This window comes from Anguilla rostrata, chromosome 1 (genome assembly GCF_018555375.3).
Source record: "Anguilla rostrata isolate EN2019 chromosome 1, ASM1855537v3, whole genome shotgun sequence".
NCBI classification, from domain to species: Eukaryota; Metazoa; Chordata; class Actinopteri; order Anguilliformes; family Anguillidae; genus Anguilla; species Anguilla rostrata.
The window spans coordinates 64,474,347-64,499,636 of record NC_057933.1 but is presented as its reverse complement, the minus strand read 5'-3'; the positions used below and the strand labels follow the sequence as shown (position 1 = coordinate 64,499,636).

The window sequence follows — 25,290 nt, the reverse complement described above, 5'->3', positions numbered from 1 at the left end:
ACTCACATTAAAGTTGATTAAATGAGAAATTTTAATCAGAAACTCTGACCAGAATAATGTGTCTTTCCAATCCCTTGTTCACTCCGCTCTAAACTTCAGTCTGAAGCATGTCAGCGACACAGCTGAAACGATCTGGCAGCAGGTACACCGCCTGGCACAGCTGCGGGTCGGACCCAGTTAAACACTCGCTCATCCTGGCACTGTGGTGGAGGAATCCCTCTCTTTCTCAGCATTCTCTTCACACGGCTGACGCTCGGGTCGGGGAGGATAAAGAGCCGAGCGCTGAGAACAGGTATTAACGTTGCCCGAGGCGTAGGATCATGACCGACTCAGAGCCGGCTGATCAGGCCTTTTAAAATCCTCAGCCTTCTTCTCAGGCTTCCAAGTAGATTAGCGCTAGATTTTTCCAGTGAATGCTTGGTATTGACTTTGCGTTCAGATGTAAGCAACAGCATTAAGACAGATTAATACATCCAATTAAAACCTTATATTGAAGAATTATAATATGAAAAAATTCCCTCGTTTCTGCCACAGCCAATGTTTTGACTGTCTCTGATAGATTTATTCTGACTTTCCGGCCTGAATTTCACAATGGCCTGCTTTACTGGCATTAACACTTTTTTGGTCCTCAAATTGAGAGGCAGCAGCAACAGATTCCAAATGCAAATTCCACACCTAGAATCAACTCCAGACCTTTTGTTTTCTTTCTTGTGCATAAGCTAATGATGTAGACACACAGCTGGCCAAGAAACAGCAGATAAAATGGGCCGTAATTCCTACACTGACCACCCAATTTGGATTTCAAATTAAAGCTGATAGTCTGCACGTTAACCCATTTTATTTTTATTCAATGTGCTGGAGTACAGAGCCAAAACAAAAATTGTCTCATTGTCCCAATACTTTTGCATTTAACTGCACATGCACACTCACACACACGCATACACACACACACAGAGCAAGTCATCGGGTTATGCCAGGGTCCTTCGGACCACCACATAAGTCGATGTATACTGTGATGTTACCTTACTTCCGTATTGATTTTTCAATTCGTCTGAAACAATTTACGTAGTCTGGATTTACATAACTTAGTGAGGAAGTAGGTTGAGGAATTTCTATGGGTGTACATGTGAATGCACATTGTACATTTATAGAGCTTGAAGCAAATGGGTTGAAAAGAGAATATGTTACAGAATATGGACCAGATTACAGCATCTCACCAAGCAGACATATGTTCATTCTATGGTCTTACACTCCATATCACATTAGTGGATGCCTAGATAATAACCAAATGTACTCTAGTTAAGCAACATCCCCAAAAGTTACAACAGCAGTACCTATGTCCTTGTTGATAGTTGAGCTAGTTACTTCAGCACTCTGCCACACATTTTATGGCCAATTATACTTTATTGAAGTAGAGATGCAATGACTGCTGGAACAATGAGGCACTAACTATATGTTTCTATCATTGCTATGCTTTGGTTTTCAAATAGAATACGAATCATTCCACATCAAGTCACCAGCATCAAAGAAAGCAACCTCTACCAACCTACAACAGTTACAGGAAAAAGCCATGGGTGTTTCATTGCCACATGTAAGAGTGAAGGTGACAGAGCAGACTGAGGGTACTCACTGGCAGGGGATGGGGTGCTCCCCGCACTGGAAGGCGGGTGCGACGGCATCCTCGGGAGCAGGGGCGGAGCCAGCCCGCTGATGACCGAAGGGAAGAGAAGGGGGTAAGAGCCGGCCTTCAGGTGCCTCAGCTGGCCCTGCGAGGGGCTGCGGCAGGGCTGGCCCCTGGAGGCGGCCTTCATTCTACCGAGGATCCCCGCCATCATCGCGGGACGTGGAGATCGCGCTTCTTTCCCTTGGGCTGGTGAGCGGCACCCATTCCCCTCAGAGGGACACCTTCCATGGGATTCGGCTCCGTGAGATCTGCACCCTCATGGATCCCCTCCCCGCTGCTTTTTCTCAAGCCCAGTTTCTATTCTCGGTAGAATCCGTGGATGAGCTTAGAAAAATCTCAACATAAATGCTGCCAGCACAAGGGTTCCTTTGAGCCTGCGAGCCCTTTACTTCATCCTGATTGTCCTAAAAGGAAGGTCAGAAAGAGCATTACAAGGCAATAGTGAGTAAGCACAGTGCTTAAAGTTTACACATTTTAGGCTGCTTGATCAAATCATGTGTAGAGAAACCATTGTAAAATAGTATGCTTGTTTTTGCACGTTGAAAAGGAGTGAAGGTGACAATCTAAAATGTATTATTGTTGCTTAGAAAAATTAATTAAAATCTGAATGAACAGAGGCCAATTCCCTTCATATGGAAGGTATGTATCTTTTATCTAGGCCCATTCAGATGTCTTTCACACTAGGATATATTATGTTAAAAAGAAAGTGAAATAAGACAGCATATCTTAAGATTTTTCATTTTCAAATTAAATTTACATATTTATTTTATGATGTAATTGATGCATCATTTCCTGTGTTAGTGTTACAGACAGAGCCTCATGAAGACATTTTGATCATATTCATGACGCATTTTAATCTTTAGCCCTCCCCAGCAATAATAATGGTGACACATCTGAAACTAAATTTCACATTAAAATCATTTTAAAATAAACTGTGTAAACATAATAAAGCTCATTTAAGAGCCTGTATTCTAAACTCTCCTTAGAGTATTCTGAAGCGAGCAGAGGACATCCAGTCATTGTCCAACCCATCCGATTGGTCCATACAGAACCTTAAGCACACAATGGGGGGAAACAGGAAACAGCCATATCTGCCCTGTCTTAGAAAGGTCATGAGTGAGGAGAGTTTCAGGTCTCCATCATAAATGCAGTGAAAATGGCAGTTGAGAATGTGCCAACTTAATTTGCCTTACCACATTTGCTGAAAAAGCCTAATAAAGCTGCCCTCTAAGACATTATTGATAGTGTACTTTATGATCCTCATTTTACACACACTTCATCAAACTGGAGCTTGAAATTAATCAGACACTTTATGTTATGGAAAAATTCAATAAGTACTTAAAAATGAACCTCAGGAGAATAATTAAGTTTGAGGTACAAAGTACACACCATTGTTCTAAATGTGAAGTAGATTCAAATAAGGACTTTTGCTGGGCTTTTGTTTTCAGCCAGACCAGCCGTTGAAAAGGCCTCTTTCTGAAGGGTGATGAATGTGCATTTTATAGAATTGCTCTGAGTGTTATGGTAGAAAATCTGTCAAAACTGGTGACTTGAACCCATAGCCCACTGCTTGTAAGCCAGGTACCTTAACCATTGCCCAAGGGCACTCGTTGATACTGAGCAATATTGCACACTTGTAGTGTTGGGACGAGAGAAATGATCAAGGAGGAGTGCAGTTTATACATCTCGTGAATCCTGTTTAACAGCATTATAAACTACATCAGGATAATTGCAGTCATAACACACTAATCTGCAGTTAGAGTGCTATTACAGTGATATGTAACCACACTTCATAATCAATGGGCCACGTTAATGCCCTCTCGTTGCAAAGAGTCTGGGAGCTTAATGGGAATGCAGTCTGTTAAAACTGCTAGGCCTTGCACAGGTCATTGTGCCGTACAGTGCAATGCCTTTTGTCACCCAACAAATCACACCCCTTATTATCCTATGAAGAAAAATCAAATACAATAATTACTAATAACTTAATAAAATAATAATAATGATAAATCACTCATTGAGTGTAATTGATTTTTCTAACAGTGCTATCAGAATCTGCTTCTAAATTTTGGAAACCTGTTTCATAATTACAAATAATATTTGCATGTAAATTACACAACATCGGTGACTATTGCTATTAATCCACACTGCCATCTTTTGAGGGTTATATAGTACACACATGTAGCACAATAATTCCCCTCACAGAGATGGGTGGGTATGAGCAGGAAGCTGATCTCTTTGATGTCTTCTTAAAGTAAAATTCATGTTGACAGTATCTCTTTTGTTTATCTTCCCGTATACAGAAACCGAGAGCGTGCGTTTGCAAAGCGAATAAGAAATGTTGTGGAGCGAGGAGGGAATTTTATTCAAGGGCCTGAAGACAGAAGCTGAGAGAGAGAGCGAGAGAGAGAGAGCCTGCAGACACACATGAACGGGCTGAGATGACGGCGTCTGAGAGGGAGATAGGAGGCTCAGCTTCAAGGTGCCAGTACCGATCAGGACGCCTCACATCTCCTCATTTCCCCCTGCTGGAACGTTTTATGAGATTTTTTTTCCCCTCCATAAACTTTTTCATCCAAAGACTGCATTTCTCAATATTTAAAACTCAGCATTTGGCGATTCACCCAGATCAAAGTGTCCCATTCCCGCTGATCTGCGCTGCACTGTCTGAATATTAGTAACGGCAAGGGAGCGGAGCGCATCAGTATTATGTGGGGCTGTGATCAGTTTGTGAAAAAGCAGAGACCCCTCCGGGGGAAGGTCACCCTTCCCAGTAAACAAATGAATGTGTGAGCAGCGGATATCGCAGCGGCTCCCCGCTGCTGTCAAGCAATAATAAGAATATTATCCCCTCACGGCTGATTGGTGAAAATTGGGGGGAAGTGTAGCGGTAAGAACGCGTGAAATAAATACTCTATGACTAATTCACGCAAGGAATTAAAACACCAGCTATTAAATCACCCACACGTGGTGTGGGTTACTGATGAAGGGCCATGTGAAACGAGAAGGCTAGACGGACTGAGACTGGACACCCAGGTGTCCTTGTGGCTGGTGGGGCAGTGAGGGGTGGAGCTGCTTGTTTGCACATAGTGTACCGTTTTCCATGTCTTTTTCTCTTTTTGGTTGCTTTGGTTTTAGCCACAGCTGGGGAGAGTCCAATGTGTCTGCTGCACTCCCTGTCCTCTATTTCTGTGGGCTATGGTAAACAGTAGCCGGTTTCCAAATAAATAAACCATTCATAGCAGGAATGCTACTATATATATATATATATATATATATATATATATATATATATATATGTATGTATGTACTGTATGTAAAATCAGAATAAATCGATCAGAGACATAGCCCAAACATATCAAAATCAATTCTTTGGTACATTGTTAAAAAAGTAAGAATGCACTGGTGAGCTCAGCAATAGCAAACAACCTGGTAGACCAAAGAAAATAACTGTAGCGAATGACTGAAGAATACAATTCAAATACAATTGTGAACAATAACCCCTTTTCAACTGTCAAATAATTCAAGAACACTCCAGGATGTAGGCATAGATATGTCAAGAAATAAAATAAAGAGAAGACTGCACCAGCATACCTCAGAGGGTTCACTGCAATATGCAAACCACTGGTAGACCTCACAAACAGAACAGCCAGGTTAGAGTTTGCAAAAAAGTAAAAAACTGTAACTGAGTTAAGGAACAAACTCTTATGAACAGATGTGATGAGTATTCCATCAACCTGATGGAAAGAGGAAAGTGTGGAGAAAGAAAGGAACTGCTCATCATCCAAAGCACCCCCCTCTTCTGTGAAACATTGTGGAGGTAGTGTTATGGCGTGGGCATGTATGACTGCCACTGGAACTGGAACTCACTTGTCTTCGTTGATAATGCGACTGCTGATGGCAGCAGCAGGATGAATTCTGAAGTGAACAGAATCATCTTATCTGCTCAGATCCTACCAAACTGCCTCAAAACTCATTGGACTGTGCTACACTTTGTGGCAGGACAATGACCCCAAATGCACTGCTAAGGCAACTAAGGGGTTTTTCAGAGCCAAATAGTGGAATGTTCTAAACTGGCCAAGTCAAAACCTGACCTGAATCCAACTGAACATGCATTTCACTTGCTGAAGACAGCACAGAAGACAAAATCCCTGAAACAAACAGGAACTGTAAATGGCTGCAGTACAGGCCTGGCAGAGCATCACCAGGGAAGATATGCAGCGTCTGGTGATGTGTATGGGTCACAGACTTTGGGCAGTCATTGAATGCAAAGTATTTGCAACCAAGTACTTAATAGGATGACTTAATTAAAGATTAGGCTCATTAGGCCAATTACTGAACTTCTGGTCCCCTAAAATGCAGGGACTATGAACAAAAAGGGCTGTAACTCCTATATGGATCAGTGGAAATGGATGTATACACCCTTAAATTAAACTGACACTTTAACCTCATTCATTGTTTAATTTGCCAATGTGCTGAAGTACAGAGCCAAAGCAACAAAAATTATGTTACTGTCCAAATACTTAAGGACTGCACTGTATATATATTCCAGAGAGAGAGAGAGAGACCAACACTGTCATGTGATGGAATGGTGCCAGACACATGACTTTTCTGTGGTCCCAGACTGCAGAGCATTTTTGCAGTAAAATTTTCACAAATGTGTAAATGATTTCACAAATATGTAAACGTTCTCACAAATCAGTAAATGGGGTTTCACAAATATGAAAACGGTTTCACAAATAAGTAAATGGTTTCACAAATCTGTAAATGGGGTTTCACAAATATATAAATGGTTTTACAAATCTGAAAATGGGTTTTCACAAACATGGTTTCCCAAACATGTAGAATGGATTCACAAATATCGCCCCATTTACAGAATTGTGAAACCATTTCCCTATTTGTGAAATCATTTACACATTTTTTAACTGTTTACATATTTGTGAAACCCCATTTACAGATTTGTGAAATCATTTACATATTTGTGACTTTCACTACAAAAATACCTCCATACCAGACCTTCTGGCGACAGAATTTTAACAAGAGTAGAGACTGGCTGGTAAAGATACACATTAAACAAGTATTTCTGTTAACAGTAGTGTTCAATGAGAGAAAAATACAGCCTCCCAAGACCATGCAGTGTACTTATTCCAATATTGTACAACATGCACCTTGACAGTTAGCTGCTCAGTTGCTTTGCTTTTCAGCTGATTCAGTGGGAACTCAATGCAGACTAGCACACCGTACATTTCTGCAAGTGTCACTTGCACAACTTTAGTGGTTTGGTAGTCTCTGATTAATGAAAAATGTGTCAGATGGAAAAAGGCTTCTATATAACATAATGTCAGTTTTTCAAGGCACACAATATGGGAGGAGAGGATATGTTTCTTGAGTCTGTGCTAATGATGGACATGGTGGTCTCTCTCCCTGAGGATTCTGGGTAGCCTGTAATGAAGCTCTCTGTCACATGTCGTCCCCTGATCAAGAGGCTTATCATAATGAGCCTGGTGCTGACGACATGCTGTAGAAAGGTCAATATTACCATGTGGTATTATGTGTGTCGGCCATTTGTTTTCGAGCGTGATAAATCAAGGCCAGGATCCTGATGGCTGGATCGTTATGATTGATTGTATATTAATCATCAGCGGTCAATTACAAAAGCATGTCAACATGTACTTCATAAAAAATACCTGCCAGGGCCTGCTATATAGCAGCCTTTTCCATGCACAGAGCACAAATTTTACAAACTTTCTTGAAATTTCTTTTCTGGGGCAAATCTGTATGTCAATTTATTTATTTATTTATTTTTGTAATCAGATAAACAGTACTTGGTCCTTAATTAGTAGATTCGTTGTTTGTTTTTTGTGCTTTTATTATTTTTAGCACTTGTCAAACAGCACAAGCCTTTTCGCCATTTTGACTATAGTTAACCTCAAACCACCAGCTGTCTTATTACCTTGAGTATAACCTCCCCCACAATCAGACACACAAAAACAGAAAGCCTTGGGATGTCATGGGGGGTGGGGGGGAGGGGGGCAGAGAGAGTGTCATTGTGTGTAATCCCTATCTTCTCATACAACAGAGAACCTGGTTTCTATCTCTTCATAATCATGCTAAGCGTGACAAGCCAGCATGGGCTGAAATCCTCCCCAGGGTAAAAACCAAAAACCTACAGAGCTAATGTTATGGCTGTGGTAAGTGCATCAGGGTAGCCTATGATGAGGATGAGTTCACAACCAATTAGGATCTCAAGCAAACATTTTTGTCACAGTAAAATAAATCATACCAGCAGTGCTGAATTTCCGACTGCTCCCCTTTTCATTCATTTCCAATATTAACACAAGGTAATAATTATTTTATGAATGTGCCCTGTCATCTTACAACGAAGCCATATTCCAGAGCTATAATTATATACATTCTGAATCAGAAATTTACATCAGACACCAGTCATTTTCTTCTGAATTCATTTAGATTTTTCAGATGTGTGACAATAAAAAGGGTGCAAAAGCCCAGCTCAGAGGACTCTAAGTTACAATTAAAGAGTGAGCTATTAAAAAAAATCAACTAACGAGAGAATTCTGAGTTGAAAGACAATTATGTTTGCTTTTACCATTTCATGGTTGTTTTTACCACTAATATTGTGTAAACATAGCCAGCTGCACCACCAACTTGTGGATTTATTCCATACATTAATTGGCCACATTCAAATACACACCATTTTCTGAATAACATTCCTTACTCTGGTTAGGGTCATATTCCGCCTATGCTGTTTACATGAATCATGAATGAAATTTCCATATACATGCTGAATATTCCGTTTACATTCTTTGGTTAGTGCAAAAGGACGGCAAACTAGTAATTTTTGCATATGCATGAAGTGTTTAAAATCTGCTGCATGTGAACCGTTGGTATTGTTTTGGCTTAAAATTATGGCTGTCAACTTTTTGAAAATGCAATTAATACCATTTCTTATTTTGGCTGTGGCAATCCCCATAAGTACAGATTCATGACCATCCCACCTACCATCCTATCTATGAGCAGATTTCCCATTTAACGTCATATCTTTAAACACAAAATATCATTTAAAATTAACCGCATGAGTTAATAAGTTAACATTAACAGTCCAACAAAATCCATTACCTTCACTGTCTTCCACCTGTGTCTAATTTGTTCTGTGGCTCAAGTGAACTCAGCATCTTACACTCTGTCTGCTACAGCCTTCAACAAAATTGCTATTACAATGTTTTCTCCCATCTATGTATTGCAAAACAGAAACTGACTTCTGTCTCCTTGTTGGTCCAGAAATGAGGGCTCTGTGCTTTCAGTCACATTTTTAACAGGAAACTAGTAGGCTGATTTCAGCACTCAAAACACCTTGCGAATCTGAATGCGCACACATTCTGTTTACAATGGTTTAAGAGCCGTAAACAGAATAAGGTTTTAACATGCGTTTCATTTTTGGGTCATTAGAGGCATATGTAAACTGTCTTAATTGGATTTTGTTTAAGTGTTTAATCAAGTTTTCCTTTTTTCAGAATAAGGTATTTACAGGGGCCATATCATAACTGGAATACTTCAGTTTTATGAATAAGATCGGAGTAATGACGTGCATGTAAACAGTCACTGATCCAGAGTACTGTGCGATGTAGCCCTTCATTTTCTAAGCCCTATAGGACTTTCTCTAACAACCTCTCATTCCCCTCATCTTGAATCCAGGGTTTCCACACACGTTTCCACAGCAGGGCTGTCAGAAAACCATCCAATTCTGACAAGCAAAGAGACTGGGAGATACTTTTGATGCCGTGAACTGCAGCAGACCTTTCATTACCACAAATTTCGAAACGTTTCATTTCCCAAAGGGGCCTTTCATATTGAAGTTAGACTGTTGTTATAGTTGTGCACAATGTCTTTTTCACCCAACAAATCACACCTCACAGTAAACGCAAGTAAATAAGTCCCTTTCATGCAGGAAAACAAAGAAATTGAAGAGAAGCTCTCAGTTACAACCCTGGGTACTGTTTTTGTGAACTTTTAGCTGCTATGAGCCCACATTTTTCACCATGCTCTGTGCTTGGAGTCCCACCAATGGAAATGTTATTTTATTCCGTTCATGAGCCCCAGCAGGAAGCAGATTGAAGCCAAACGCAGCCAATTCTCTGAGGGAGCTGGATAATCACGATCATGCATGGTCCTTCACATATTTGTGTTTTCACAAAAACATTGGAAGAGAGTCCCAGCATTGTCTTCGGTTTCCTGTTTCCTGTCTCCTGCTTGGAGAGGTCCCAACCCTCCATGATCCTCCCAAGTCCAAACGGTATGTGGAAGAGTGGAGACAGTAGTGTCCTTGGGACAGCCTGAGGTGTAACAGCATTATTATATCAAAACGGCCAGTACTGGTGTTGCACTACATTGTAAAAAAAGCACCAGAAAAATATTATAGCATAGGAGGGTGCCCTGGCTGCAGTGTGATTTCAGCACAAAGGGATGCTCTGGCCATAATACATACATGCATGTAATAGGGTTTGCAACGAGAAAAAAGGCCAAGACTGACTGGAATAGCCTAAAACGGTGTCGTAACTTGTTTGTTTTTCCACTGATATCAATGCACAGTGGACACTGACCCCTAAGGCTTGCACTTGCCTGCTGCTGCTGAGTTGCTCATGCGCAGTGAGTACCCCCAGTACAGAGGCTCTGCTTTATGCAGCACACACTCTCCCTGAAGAAGATGCACGAAACACATGATAGTTGATTGCTGCTGTCAAAAACTGAAGCATCTCAATGTAAACTCCTTCTGCCATCTTTACTTACTTTTCCCGTGACTGATTACTAGTTAGCACTGCGACTCTCCTAAAATTAAGGTGATGAAGCTGATTATAAGTTCAGCTTCAGCTGAAAAAGAATCTCTGGGTCAATTTGAAAAAACAAGTTTCAGTGCCCTGATTGTCAAATCCTGACAGTAAGGTTGTGGACAAGTGGTCAAATGGGTAATCAGCTCATCTGCAAGTGAAGAGCTCCAGGCAAGATTTTGCTGTATGATTATACCATTGACCTCATTCTGATTCACTGGCTTGCTTCAGGGTCACACTATGATGACATGATCAGGATTCAAATCCACGGCAATTTTCAGAGCCCGAAGTGTATTGAGGTTTCATTAGAGCTCATTTTGTAGTTTCTAGCCATGTATCATGTGGTAAAACATGTGCATGGGTCCAGACGGCCAGACACGTCAGCCCCTGAGCCAAGATAAGAGCTCAATTAGTTGTGTGCAAGGGACCTTGGTATTTGCACAGAAAGATAATTGTGTCTCTTGTTGGAGCGCTGTACCATGTGGTTGCAAACACTAAGTTTTACCCCACTAAAAACGCACAGGGTATATTGGTGGTGTAAGACTCAAATACTTAATACCAATGTATATCCACCTTCTGAAGAGGGCTTATTGCAGCAGAGCTTAATATTAAAGTGACTTGGCAGCGATGTCACTCCCTAGAGCTTGATTAGTTCCACATGTAATGTATCCAGTCTTTCACAAAACTAATCCTGTCTCTTGTCGCAAAGTTTGGCCATTTTGCTGTGAAGGTCAAGGTTATGAGTTCCGCATGGAAGACATTGGTCACAACATAATGAGGGCTGTTCCTTTCATCTCCTCATTATCACAACATGAGAATAATAACTTCTCCGGTTGACGGCTACATTTTCATTTCACTTCAATTCAAAACACACAAAGAAGCACTTGATTAAAGAAAATGCCAAGATCCCTCAAGAGTTTGTTTAAACTGGAAACTGTACAGTAAGCACTATGCGCCCTAAGGTCATACAATGAATCTGGTTAATAACTTTGAACTCCCAGGACTATTTACAGTTTGAGAGCAACAGCATTAAAGCCAGAGCCAAGGTTCTTAACCCCGAAGTGCAAGAGCAACTGTACAGCTCTCTGAAAAACCCCAGTCTTCTCATTTTATGGAAGTGTTCCATTTGTTCTCCCTTTCTGTCCCTCACTATAAATATATCCATTTTTTTACTGTAGAAAGCTTTTGGACCAAACAGAAATTCAAAGGGTAAGAAAAAACATCCTTCTTGGACATCAAGGACCTATTGGATCCTTGAAAATCTTCAAAATGATTGAAAAAAATGAGTGAACAAAGTGAATTATGCCCTCCCTGACTAGAAATGTCAAGGATGTCCCTGATAAGTGATACACCTGGATTAAAAATAATTAAATAATAATTTTTTCCTTGCTACCTTTACCTTGCATAAGTGGGGGTTTAGGCAAGGGTCAATTGTAAACCGTATTGTGACAAATGTTTGTAAAATGCACTATGCAAATGTATTTGATTCTAATTTTAATTAACAGGGCTTCTGAGAGGGCCAATGAGTGAAGGCATTGACCCTGAATACAGCCTGAGCCCTATAGCCTACAGAGAGTGGGCCATGTGATTATCTGACATAAATCACAAGGCCACAGTGGTTGACAATTGGTTTTGTCCTGCCTGCGTAGTATGCAATTAAGTCCGAAAGGGTTATCTAAAAAGCGTCATCTAACACTAAATTATCCTTTGAACATATTATTTTAAGTATTTTAATATATATTCATCATACCTCATTACTCTTTCTTTCATTTTGATTATATTTTTTAACATATAATCACACTTTGTGATATGAAGAAAATATCAAAACAAACTGGAAAAATGTCAAGGATAGTCAGATTTGTGGGAGAAAAGTATTAGTTCCAATGTTTTCTTGCAGTGAATACATAAAAAGGTAATGTAATATATGTATATGTATATATATATATATATATATATATATATATATATATATATAGGATGGAAGCTAAGCCTGTTTAAATCATTTAAGATGATTCTATATGATACCAAAATGAGGGTTTGCCTTTTTCTTCCTCTCCACACATTATAGATTTCAGATTATGTGGTGGCTTGAACCTAGGGTTATGCCTGAGCAGTCTGTGTGCATTTCCTTGTACAAGTGATCTTTCCTTGTGCACCTTGGATTCCTCCCACAGCTGAACAACACACTTTAAATTAACTGGCTAACAGCACCTCGTCCTGGATGGAATGAGCTCCATAACATCACAGACCAGGAGGCTGTGACGACATCAGCTCCTCAAGGCTCCTGGGATTAAAGTGGGAGAGAAGAGGATCAGCAGATTGAGTCCTGGGTCAAACACACTTCCAGCAAAACATGCTGTTAAAATGCTGATGACAGGCCAGGTTTACCTGCAGTAATGCTGAGGGGGATTTTTAATCTTCCTACTGCATTATTTAAATTATTTATTTGTATGCAGATGCATGCGTGCAGTGCAGCAGACAGATCTTATATTTTACGCAAAATTTACTCAAACATGAGAATATTTACCAAAGCAGTTTAGGTGAACAACCTTGCGCAGGGAGAAAAGAAATCAGTGTGTTCACTCCACAAAATGAATGTGAGAAATGCTGGTTTTGCTCTTAACCTTTTACTAAAAATGCAATAATTGTCTTTGTTACGTACCAAAAATAGCCGTCTTTTTGGAGGTTGCCGAGAATTACATTTTTTTAACCGCTGAAAAGGCACCCACACAGTTAAATTTCAAAAACAAATGTTAAAACAGTCAGCGGAAAAGGAAGAGGAATAGCACCCTCAGGTATGCTTAGATCAAAGAGTCCCAATATGATTGCGCTGTCGTATTCACAGGATTCATAACGATCACATTTGTATGGGAGTGCAAATGGTGCATTTGGAAAAACTCATCATGTTTCATTCTGATGGGCCTTGGAGCTCCGTGTGATGTGAGTCGAATCAAAGTTGAGTGTGTTGGGCCTTAGTTTAATGAGAAATTACACACATCTTCTCCACGGAGTTATATCAGAACATGCATACTTTGCGAGATGAATGGAAGAGGTCAAAGCTTCTTTTGATGATGATTACTAAGAACTGCATTTCCAAACATGTGCTATAATTGATAAACAAAAATATTTAATATGTTTTGATGTTTACATCCATCATACATTTACCTCAGCTTTATTATAATACGATAATCAAAGCAGTCGTCTGGGGAAAAGACACAGCTGTAAATGTTTTGACAATATTCTTTCAAATGAAAGGATTCACAATTTTAGGATTTACATTTTTAAAGGTTTAAATTGACCTGACCAACTCTTGCTCTTGTGTCACCTTAAATTATATATGTATATCTTTTTGAACATATGTATTTTACTGACAAAAAAACTTGAAATGTAATCAAGACAGGATTTTTTAAATGCAACAATTTATTTTCTAACAGTTTGTTTTACCATGTTCACTTGTATGCTGATCATTCACACACACACCATTCACTCAGCTTTCACTCACAAACTCATGCCTATGGGCAATTTAGATTCTCCAATTAGCCTACCTGCATGTCTTTGGACTGTGGGAGGAAACTAGAGTACACAGAGGAAACACAGGGAGAGCATGCAAACTCCACACTGAAAAGCCCAGGCCGGCATTGCATCTAACCAGGAATCATAATTCCATATAGCAATCATCTGGGCTACCAAGCAGCCAAATTTGTCAGTATTCTAGATATAGTCTGCTATACCAGTACCTGTGTACATTTATTTCATTTGTACTGGAAATTATGTTACTAACTTACTAGATTCTTATTTTCTAAGCCATGCATTAAGAATTGTAGAGTAGTTCACATTTTTTTTAAATGACAAAAATGAGATGAGCTATAAATAAATTAGATATGCACTTTGCAGGGTGCAAGTATAATGGCTACAAAACTGGGACTGTAACTCATAGGTTATGGGTTTTAACTCACAGTTAAGGCACTGCTGTTTATCCCTTGAGCAAGGTATTTAACTACAACTGTTTCAGAGAATATCCAGATATAAACATGGATTATATCTAAATCTGTATCTATGTAAATTGCTCGGGATTAATGCCATGTCAAGAAAAACGTCATCACACAAACATAGATATTACTTTCTGCTTCAGACACTTACTCTACCTTTTTCTTTGCTGAACAGAAAGCTATTTCATTTGCAAATGAACTGAAAACCCAAAATATGGTTCGATGATCATTCTAACATGGGCTGCTATCACTGCACTGGCCTCTCTACACTGTTCACAATGATTGGGGCACCTCTCCATGGCAAACGAAAAGTCAGGTGACTTGCAAATTTATTCACAATAACTGTCAACTTCAATTAGAATATGGTATGTGGCAAAGTAGCTCGCTAAGCTGTTTGCTATTACAATAGCAATTCTACCAGTCTTGTGGTTGTCCTGGAAAGTGTTCATAGTTTAAGTTAACATTAGCTACAAAGTTAGTTGTTATAGTACTCACATGCCACACTATCGAAAAAAAGATTCATGTAAGCTAAGCAAGTTAGCCAAATAACACATGAGCACACATAAAAAAGGAAAATTTTGATAACAAGCTTTTGAACACTAACACTGATAACTAGAAAGTAAAAATTAATTTAGATACGATAAAAACTAACCACAGCTAGCTGGCCAACAAAAGAAAGAAAATAAAAGGAAGCCACCAATAGTATATCTAAATTGCTAACCTTGTTTTAGCTCAGATCCACATTTGCTTGTGTGAATGACACATTAAAAAAATGGAATAAGGCGAGGTAATGAAATAAAACAACAGAAAGAGCTCAAAACACTAGACAGTGCTAGTCCCATCAATTCTCTTGTTTCTGGATGAACCAATGGAAGGTCTCACAACAGAAATAACAATCAGATTTCAGTTTTTCTGTAGACTGTTATTATCCAGAGCCAAGAAGAATTGGATGATATTCACACTGGGCTTCGAACCGTCATAGTTTGGTAGTCTGGGACAAAATAATTGCAGTTTCAGGCATCCAGACTACTGATTTATGCACCCTGCTTGCCCTCCCTTTACTACTGGATCTGAATTCAGCTTCTGACACCACTGACCACAGTGTACTTCTGGACTGGCATGAGATAATGACATGCCTGCATGAGTCAGGTCATCACATACATATGTTCTCCTCAGCCAAACCAGTCACTACCGGGGTTCCCAAGAGTCACGGCTTGACTCATTATTATTCAACATCCAACAGTACTTTTCATTGTCACCCTCAAAAAAAGTATTGGAAACTGTCCCATTGGTGTCAGTTAAATGGACGTGTACTAAAAGCAAATCATGTGCATAAACAAAAGAGGCTGAGGAACAAGACCAGACAGCAGAATAACCCCTGCCATTTCATTTTATCACGACATTAGGAGGAGAGCAAGTAAAATGAATACTGTGCTTTGCTTAAAAAAGGGGATGATTTGCAGCTATAAAATAAAACTCTTTGAAATAACTATGGTTTTATCATTTCATTTTCTCGTGTGAAAATAAAAAAATATGCTCATTCTCAAGTATTCCTATCTTGAATAATAAATGTCAAATAGTCCTAATGTATGCAAATAGATATATCACATTTTGGAATGGAACCCTTCAAATGCAGTTTTATACTGATACAGCTCTGCTTTATTGCTCATAAACTGGGCTTTCTAATAACCACCCTCCATCACTGCTAAGCTGTCCAAATAACACCAAGGCTTGGATATTATATAACCTTCCTAGGCTGAATCCCAGAAAAATAGAGGAAATGTTATTGGCCCAATATAAGAGCTTGCTTCATTTAATTTCAAATACAATGGGATTAAAATACTGGCTAAATTATATTTTTTGTTATTTTGTTATTATTATTGAGTAAAAACTTGATGGCCAATTCACAGCCTACTTCTTTCGTTTTGCGTTTCACTCCTGTTTGCATCATTCATTGAGGTTCTACAGGGATTAAAGTCTTTGCATGAATCTATTATTTATTGTGTTGTATTGATATGAACCTATGCAAGACCTCCCCTAACATTTCTTGAATGACTGGTTGCATATTGATAGCTTGGAGTGTTTGTGAGCATCACACTTAAAAAGGACAGAAATCAATTTCAAAGAATTATGGACAACAAAATCTAAAAGAATTGCCAAATTTGGAGATACTCTATGATCAAATTGCATTCTGAAAAACACTCAGCCCCTTGCTGTCTGTGAAGAAATTTCAAGTACATATTACAAAGCTTCTTAAAATGCTAAGATCAATATTACTGGCGCAACCCAAGCAACATCAGCCAAGATGGTGCTGGCCCCATATGACATATATATAATCATAATTTGTAATTTAAAGGGATGTTGCTATGGTATAACACCAGTAATTTTGTGGAGCTTACCCTATTGTATTTGTGTAGCGTGAATACTAGCAATATAAAATGTCCCTGTTGACCGTTAACGGCAGTGCTGTTTCTTCTGGTTTTCCAGTCCCAAATTCATTCCCATTCATTTTCGCAACCTCCTCAAAATGAATCTTTTAAAACACAAACTAACTACGAATGATAAAAGCTTGATAAAAGAGAATACAAAAAGAGTAATGTCAAACAGTCCCAAGTTTTTGGAATATATGATGTATTATTGAAGTTTATTAAAAACAAGATCTGGAAAAAGTTTTGTTATTTTAACTAAGCGATGTATCCTTGAGCACGATAAAATATTGCCGTGGGCGTGTGCAGTTAAAAACAGTTAACTACAGTTTGCTGTATTTCTACACAGTAGGCCTGATAATAGTTTCGCTGTACAGTATATAACCAAACTAAACCTAAAAACAGTTCATCAGCTCAAAAAACCTGGGACCGTTTGACGTTAATGGGCCTACTTTCTTTTTTCAACATATTAACCTCCTCCATAAAATTATTCATTTCAGCAAGGTCGCCAAAATGAATTGGTGTGAATTGGAAACCGGAAAACCAGGAGGAATGGCACTGCCATTAACAGTCAACAGGGACAGCTGCTGTTGCTCAAAATATGTTAATGATAAACAATAGGCTACATACAAATAAATAAATTGTAATGCATTACAGCAAATGTTGTGTGTTCTAGACGAGATGGCATACAGGGCCTGTTGATACATGAAATGCATGGATCAAAAATATTACAGACATTTTTCCATTCATTTCTGTTGCAGGACAAACGCAACATAAATCGATGCAGATTAGCATTTCTCAGTGAGTGATAGCGATGATCAAAGATGGAGACGGGTATTAAAAATGCTCATTTGTAAGAGCCACTTAACCTTTTTTCCAGTTACCACAGAGGTCACGCGGCTGTCACAGCTTTCTCAAGTGCCAATTTTTCCCTTTTTCATGTCTCCTTCCTTTTCAGTGCACATGCCAGCAGCACACAATGCACATGCAGCTCTTAGGAACAGTGGATCAGTCCCATGCCAGAGCAAACACAATCAGCAGGAAGGAGATTAACACACGCACCAGAGTCTGGTTCACCAAATGAGAGAAACACACTATTCACTACAGTGGAATGCACAGTGCACCATTCGGACCAAGGTTCCAATTCTGCTGCACCTTTGAGAAACCTATTCTCTCCCAGTATAATTTTTTACCACAAACCTTGTATAAAACATAACTAAAAAAGTAAGAGATCATATCATTGCATCGTTTATGGGGTGCTCATTAACACAAACACCGCAAGTCCACTAACCATCTCCAACCGGTATAATTTTAAAGCAGAGTATCAAATCAAACGAAAGGTGAACACAACAAACAGCAAATAGAGAAATGTAAAAAAAGATTATAGAAAACAGTAAATATTACATGTCGATTGTAATAACATTTGGTGGCTCGGGGAAAAACATAATACAACTATCTTTAATTCATTTCTATTAAAACACAGTGGATCCACTAATAATCCATGTAATCTTTCATTTCACAGGGAGAGCAGCCTGTGCATTGAGATATGGAAATCAGGGAGCTGATCAAAGCTCTTCTCACAGGGATGAGCCCCCATCTGTCTCTCAGGACCCACGGCATGTCAGCCACTCTCTAATACAGACATTTCTGCACTCCTCTCTGTAATTAAAATTTCATACAGGCATGTATACCTTCAAACTGGCCTACAGGCAACTTCACCTGCCTAACACACTCACACTCTCAGAATATGCTATTTGGTTTATCCCCCAGAAATGGAAGTAAGGTATACAAGTACCGTACACAGACTGTTTGTACATAACAAACCACACAGGAGTGGACTGTCAGGATTCTATCATTAAACAGAGATCAGCAGAGTTAGAGGTCAGATTAGGGGTTAGATTAGATTAAAAATAATATTACATGTTTTCCCAACCCAACACGTATACATGACAAATATAGTGTGATTAGCAGGTAAGATCTGAGATGCTCATAAAGCCAAACAGTATCTACTGTATTGTAAAACAATGCTGCATTCAGCATGAGATTTATCAGGACTGACTGGGGGAGGGGTCAAAGTTTTGATGTAATCCGATAAGGACCAGATGCTTTTGCAGCAGAGATCACACCCTGTATGGTCATTTGACCAGCTCACAGACCCAGATGTAATTGCTGGATCGTGCAGACAGGGCCTATGCGGATCTTGCAAGTAGAACACTGGACTATGGGAACAAGGGGGAAGTCTCTGACTGCCATTCTTGAGAGGTGTGTTATCGGAGAAATTCCCCAATAGAAATACAAATACTCACACCTATGTGCAAGTAGAATATAAATAATATATCCTGTCTTGTATAAAGCCATTTTCAAAATAAAAAATCAACTCCATCTAATATTAATATTTCAGTTTTGATCCACTGAGGATCTGGCTTAATTTAAGGTGATGGAGTACACAGGTAAGATGCAGGTGATTGAGAAGCTTTAATACTTAACCAGATTATTAACAAATCACTAAAACATCACAATATTACTTCCATAAAATAGTACAATTTTTAAAAAATCACACAAAATCACAACATGCAATTTATAGACTGAAGCATTGTTTTGATGGGTGTTAATACAATTTACTGAATTTGTGCAGTATGTATATACTTTTTTAAAATCTAGACACTTTGAATATAGTGGGCTATACCAAATAAGCAGTATATAATCAGTGAGTGGGCTGAATATGAAGTGTGACAACCTGACAGTACTGAAAGGACTTTGCACTCATTCCTAATACGCAGTACAAATTCTGCTACATTCTGTATGTAGAATTCTGCCATAGTGTGGTTGGAGACAGGGCACGTAACCAATCATCATGCCTGCAGAGTGGATGCAGCCAATCGCAGAGGCTGCAGTAAGATCAAAGGCAATCTCTGAGATTTGTTGTGTAGAAACAGCCAATCATTATGCAGGAACAGAGCTATGCTGTGAAGAGAGACATTGCAAAGCTTACTGTTTGATTTGCAGTCAATTCATACAAGAATGTTGATATTCTTTATTTATCAATGTGATCAGATCTTTGCTATTTGGTCATGTTCTGTAAATATAAATTGGACCTTGAAGTTACATTCCCTTCTACATTCCCTAAGAGTTTTGTTATATTCTATCACACTTATAAATGTGTAATTTGGATTCTCTGGAAAAAGGTTCTATATTAATATTGTTTTACTTAATTATTTCTTGTGGCTAATGCACATGGCCATTCATTTCAAAAGAAAATAGTTGTGTGTATGGCCCTATGGATATGGCCCCCACAAATAGATATAAATAAATGTCTATCCTCTGAAGACCCAGCAATTCGTTTTTGTCCTGTGTAAGAGACATGCGTCTAATCTCAAGAACCATATCTTCTGCTATGCTGGAACTTGAAACACTACAAAGAACATTCAATAAAAAACTAAATAAATAATATTTTTGAAAACATGTTTTTGTCATCCAAGACAAACCACGTATTACGTACAACATGAAAATACTTGTTTTCTGTTTTCTGGCAGATCTCAGTGTTATGTACACATGGATGAGAAAATAGATGCCAAAAATGAGATGTTTTTGCATTGTTGAACAGCCTAAAACCATCATGAAGGAGTCATTTACTATTGTAATTTGTGCATGATGTTACAGGCAGATTTTTTATATGAAGTGGTCAACGTGCCTTTTTTGAGCACTGACTAAATTTACGAAGCAGTAACCCTGAATGCTCAATGTCCTCACTGCGTTGGAACAAAGGACGACACTGAACATCAATCCACAATGGAGCACTGTTCCCCATAGCATTGTCACTGAAGGGTGGCTGAGTGATAGAAGCCAGAAAATGAGGCATACGCTTCAAGGCTGTGTACGTCTGCTAAAATTTCACTCTCAAATAACACACATCATTTACCCATCCCACCAGAAATCAATCCACCTTCTCCATATGCTCCTGACAGCAGGTAGCAAGGACAAGGGAAATAATAAATGAATTAATAAAAATGATTTTCATATCCACTTTGTATGGTGAACTTGTGACTTGACTACACCCGATAGATTTAGAAAAGGAAAGAAATTGACAAACCTGACAGCTGTGTAAAGGTGCAAAAAAAGAAAAAAATATTAAAATGAAATCATACATTGTGGGGCGAATGTAACAGCTGTCTCGCAGCGGCTTGTCACAGTGTGGATGCATTCAATATAGAAGCAAGCAATGAAGTGTGAGACAGTGCTGTCTATGTAAGTATCAATTGTCTGAAGGTTACTGACAAGAGTCATTTGCAACATATGTAAATTACTAAATAGATGCCATTAATATTACTTATTAGCTCAGCAGTCACCTTTATCCAGCGTGACTCATATTTTACTTACTATCAATTTATACGGAAGGATGTTTGTGAAGCCATTCGAGTTAAAATACCTTGAGCAAGAGCATAACCATGCAGAAATCAAGGATGTTTTTAACCATTCAGCAGATTAAGATTTAAACAACAATCAGATGTGGAAGAAATAATGTGAAAGTAACACAGAATGAAAAAGAAACAGATTTATAATAATACTTAAAACCAGAAGGAAAAGGAACTACCAGGAAACACCACAATGAGATTGCCGGTTCAGCATAGAATGTGATACACGGCCATGAATACTGCAGATGGCTGTACAACATTGTGTATACTGAGTTCAAAGACATAAACATCTTCAGACACTAATATTTTACATGTACAGATTCACAATGTTTAACCTCAATTTCAGCAAACCTAAAAATGGCGAAGCCTTGCAAAAATAATAAAATAATATAAACGTGATCGATAAATAAACACAAAATCCAATCTGTGTCTGAGAGTCTTACATATCTCTCACGTGTGATCACACAAACAGTAGCCTCAGCTCACAGAGGCTATACGAAATACATACGCAAATACTCTCATTTAAATAAATGCAGTTGAGCATAAATAACCCCGTGTCTACATCTGAAAATGCTATACACTGACTAGGCTGACTATTTTGGCCCGTGTTTGGTACATTCGTCCGTTTCATTGGGCAGTTGTGTTGCTGGGCTCCAGCTAGCGTCTGTTTTCCTAGCTTGCTGGCTCAGTTGCGGCTGCAGCCCTTCCCTTTACCCGGGCAGCCGCAGTGCTCAGATCCCACTAGAATATTATGAAACTGACCTAATTTCCCGCTCGCTCTGCAGGCAGGGATGTGCCTTTGTACTTTTCTTTGTTTTAGTCTAAATAATTGATTAAATCCCCCCTCGCCTGTATTTTATTTATTTTTTTCGCGATACACCAGCCTCTAAAATAGATTCACGGTTTTCGAAATAAAAACAAAGATAAAAAACATTTAATTCATTTCATCGCTAAGCAATCCAAACATGGAGACAAATGAAGTAGGAGTATTTTTTGTCCAAATTTTAATATCAACAGCTTTTCTCACATTAGAAAAATTATGATAGTGTATTCTAAAAAGCCATTCTCATATTTCTCAAACCATCAGATTCAAGCCACCAGTAATGGTTCTGGCCTAAAATGTGTGCAGAGGGAAAATGGTGAGGTGGGTATCCAATATTCAACTGTGCCATGCTTCTCCACCAGCTCACACTTGAAGTAAAGACCTTTCATAGTCTTAGGTTGCAAAGGATCAACATGCACCTAATACAGCAGTCCACTGTAACCCAGCAAATTAATATATGCCACACTTAATGAGGTGAGAACAATCACTTACTAAGGGTTACAGTGTCAAACAGTCAGCAATTTAAAACAAGAATCATTTTTGCGTGCACTTGCTTCTCTGTATACAGCTATCTCTGCAAGTAAATAGACTAAACTGACAACTGTGTGAGCATTTACAGGGACAAACCTACCAAACAACAAAGCCAGGGTGAAGTCTAGAGAGCACAGAGAAAATGAACTGTAATGTTAGCTAGGTAATACGGGGGTCCACCAGTAGGAAAATCCTACTATCCAGTATGAGTTATATATTTCTTTTCTGGACATGACTGCAGTTTGATATCTACAAACCAATATCCTGGATCAGAGAGACCCATTTCATTTTTCACTAAATTCATATCTTAGGTGAATGTGTGGTCGTGTGCCTTTACTGGTAGGCTAGGAGCTTGGAGCCTGGAGCTCTTCTAGGTTACTTCCCTCATCTGCGGAAGGGGCAAGATGGCCTACCATCAAGCCCCACAGCAAGAGAGGATTTAATATATATATACACATTTATTTATGGGGTTTTGTGTGTAGATTGAGAATAAAAATGAATTTAATCAATATTAGAATAATGTGCACATTTCCAAATTTGAAACTAGACGTATTTGATACTTTATTATTATACACTGAGTGAAGTTTATTGAAAATGAGTCCACAAACAAGCACTATGCTCTACATAAGTCTACATAAGTCTTTTATGTAATTTTTAAAACAAATTTTTAAAAATCTTTGAATATATTGATAAACCTCTGAGCACTGTTGATCTATTTGTTATTAACATATCCACCAAGGTGGTTATGGAAGTATACAGTAATCTAAGGTTGTATAACATCAAAGATGTTTTATTAAAATGAAAGCTGCAAGGAGGGAAAAAAATCTCCACATATGCCCATTTTCAGAAATGCAGTCTTGTAAATGTTGCCATTGGCTATGCATGGATATAAAACACCTTTGAAGTCTCCTCACACTAAACAAGACTGTTTCTAAAACAAGTGGGTTAAATTAAAAAACCAACACATACAGGAGCCCTGCAGATTAGACCGTTACTGTATGCAAACACAAAACCACACTGAAGAATTATGCATGTGAACCAGTGCTCTACTTTCAGCAGCAAGTGCAACTGCAGTGCGGGGTCTCATGGAATGCGAGTGCTGTATTTCTACATGGTTTACCAAACACAGCATTCCCCCCCCCCCAGCATGGACTTTCTGTTCTTGTGGAGAGCATGGAAAGAAATGCATGGGAGTTGCACTATGCCCTATGGACGTTATAACGTTTCAAGAAATGAAAAATATTTAGCTCTCTTGAATAATAATAAATACATTGTTGCATTACTAAGTAAAATTAAAATAAAGACGTAAGGGCCAAATATGGGTACATTAATATGGGTACAATAATCTGCCTGTTGCCCATCTCTCTCTCTCTCTCTCAGAAAAGACATCAGTAATTCATCCCAGACATTGGCCATGCAGCACTAACCCTGCAGTGCCTTCCCTCTCTAATTAAGCCAAGCAGAACTCAGCTGAAGGGCCGCGTGGCTGCCTCATGGATCAGCAACGCACTCCTGAAATATTAAAGTGCTGCTGTTGTCCAAAGGCCCAGATGAACATCTGCAGGGTTTCTGCACTCATATCTTTAACTTTCCCGAGAACAGAGACGGATGCTGAGCCCTTTCGACCATGACGGACAAAAGCAACACGCATTTATTTTCATTTCTAAATCTTGTGCTGTACTGTGCCTTTAAATATTCAGAAATTCATGTCAAAATTTCCTTAACTGCAGATGACTGGCAATGTATGATTGTTTCTTGTTCAGGAATTTTTTGAGAGACTTACTGCAGCACTGAGAACATGTATTACAGATAAATTCATTCCAACTTCTGCATTTGTCAATAGATTTTTCACTTATTTCACAATTCAATGCTCATGATGCCTTGTCCTTTGTGACAAGGATTCCAATAAGCAGTCGTGTATCTCAAGGACATAAAACTGTGTAGAAACCCATATATTATAAAACAAGCATTCACAGAGGGAATGGACATGTTTCATCTTTAGTAAACCTGAAACAGTTGTGAAGAATGAAAAAGACAGCCTCTTTGTTGTCAGTGACAAAGACTGAAAGTAAGTCCTTAAGGGAATGGGGGATTACTGATTGTACTGATATAAGGTGTAAAAAGCAAGGACAGTGAATTCACCATTATTATTAGCTGCTAAAATACCATTAAGTTTTCCAACTAAAGCTATAAAATTTTACATTCTAATCATATTACTCAATCACTGTTCCTCATTGCACTGAACATATGTGGTTACTCCCATGTTCTGCATTTAATGACAATATGTTATTATATGCAATAATGGTTTCGTAATGCACACTACTGTTACAGTGCAGCATGTAAGCAACACCATGCAAAATTATACAAAATATTACTTTTAAAGTGGGGAGCACCCACCACAACAAATATCTAATTCAATTTGACCTCTTACTTCCACCTCAAGCTGTTGTATCACAGAACACCTTAAAAGACAAACATTACAATTATAATGAAAACGTGTGTGAAGTTGTATCAACCAGCACCTGCTCCTGCTTTCAGTTTGTGGATTATTTCCAACTTCGTTGCATCATAAATGGATTTTCTCT

The 25,290-nt window shown here is 38.7% G+C and overlaps 1 protein-coding gene across 3 annotated transcripts in view; it reads right to left on the bottom strand.

The window, feature by feature from the left end:
• Nucleotides 1-25,290, bottom strand: part of LOC135262326 (retinoic acid receptor beta-like) — a 122,413-nt gene that overhangs the window by 76,299 nt on the left and 20,824 nt on the right. For all 3 annotated transcript variants that reach the window (XM_064349311.1, XM_064349302.1, XM_064349320.1), the window contains one exon: nt 1,631-2,088. In XM_064349311.1, coding sequence (XP_064205381.1) covers nt 1,631-1,835 — 205 coding nt within the window. In that variant the 5' untranslated portion in view covers nt 1,836-2,088. The remainder of the gene's footprint in view (nt 1-1,630; nt 2,089-25,290) is intronic.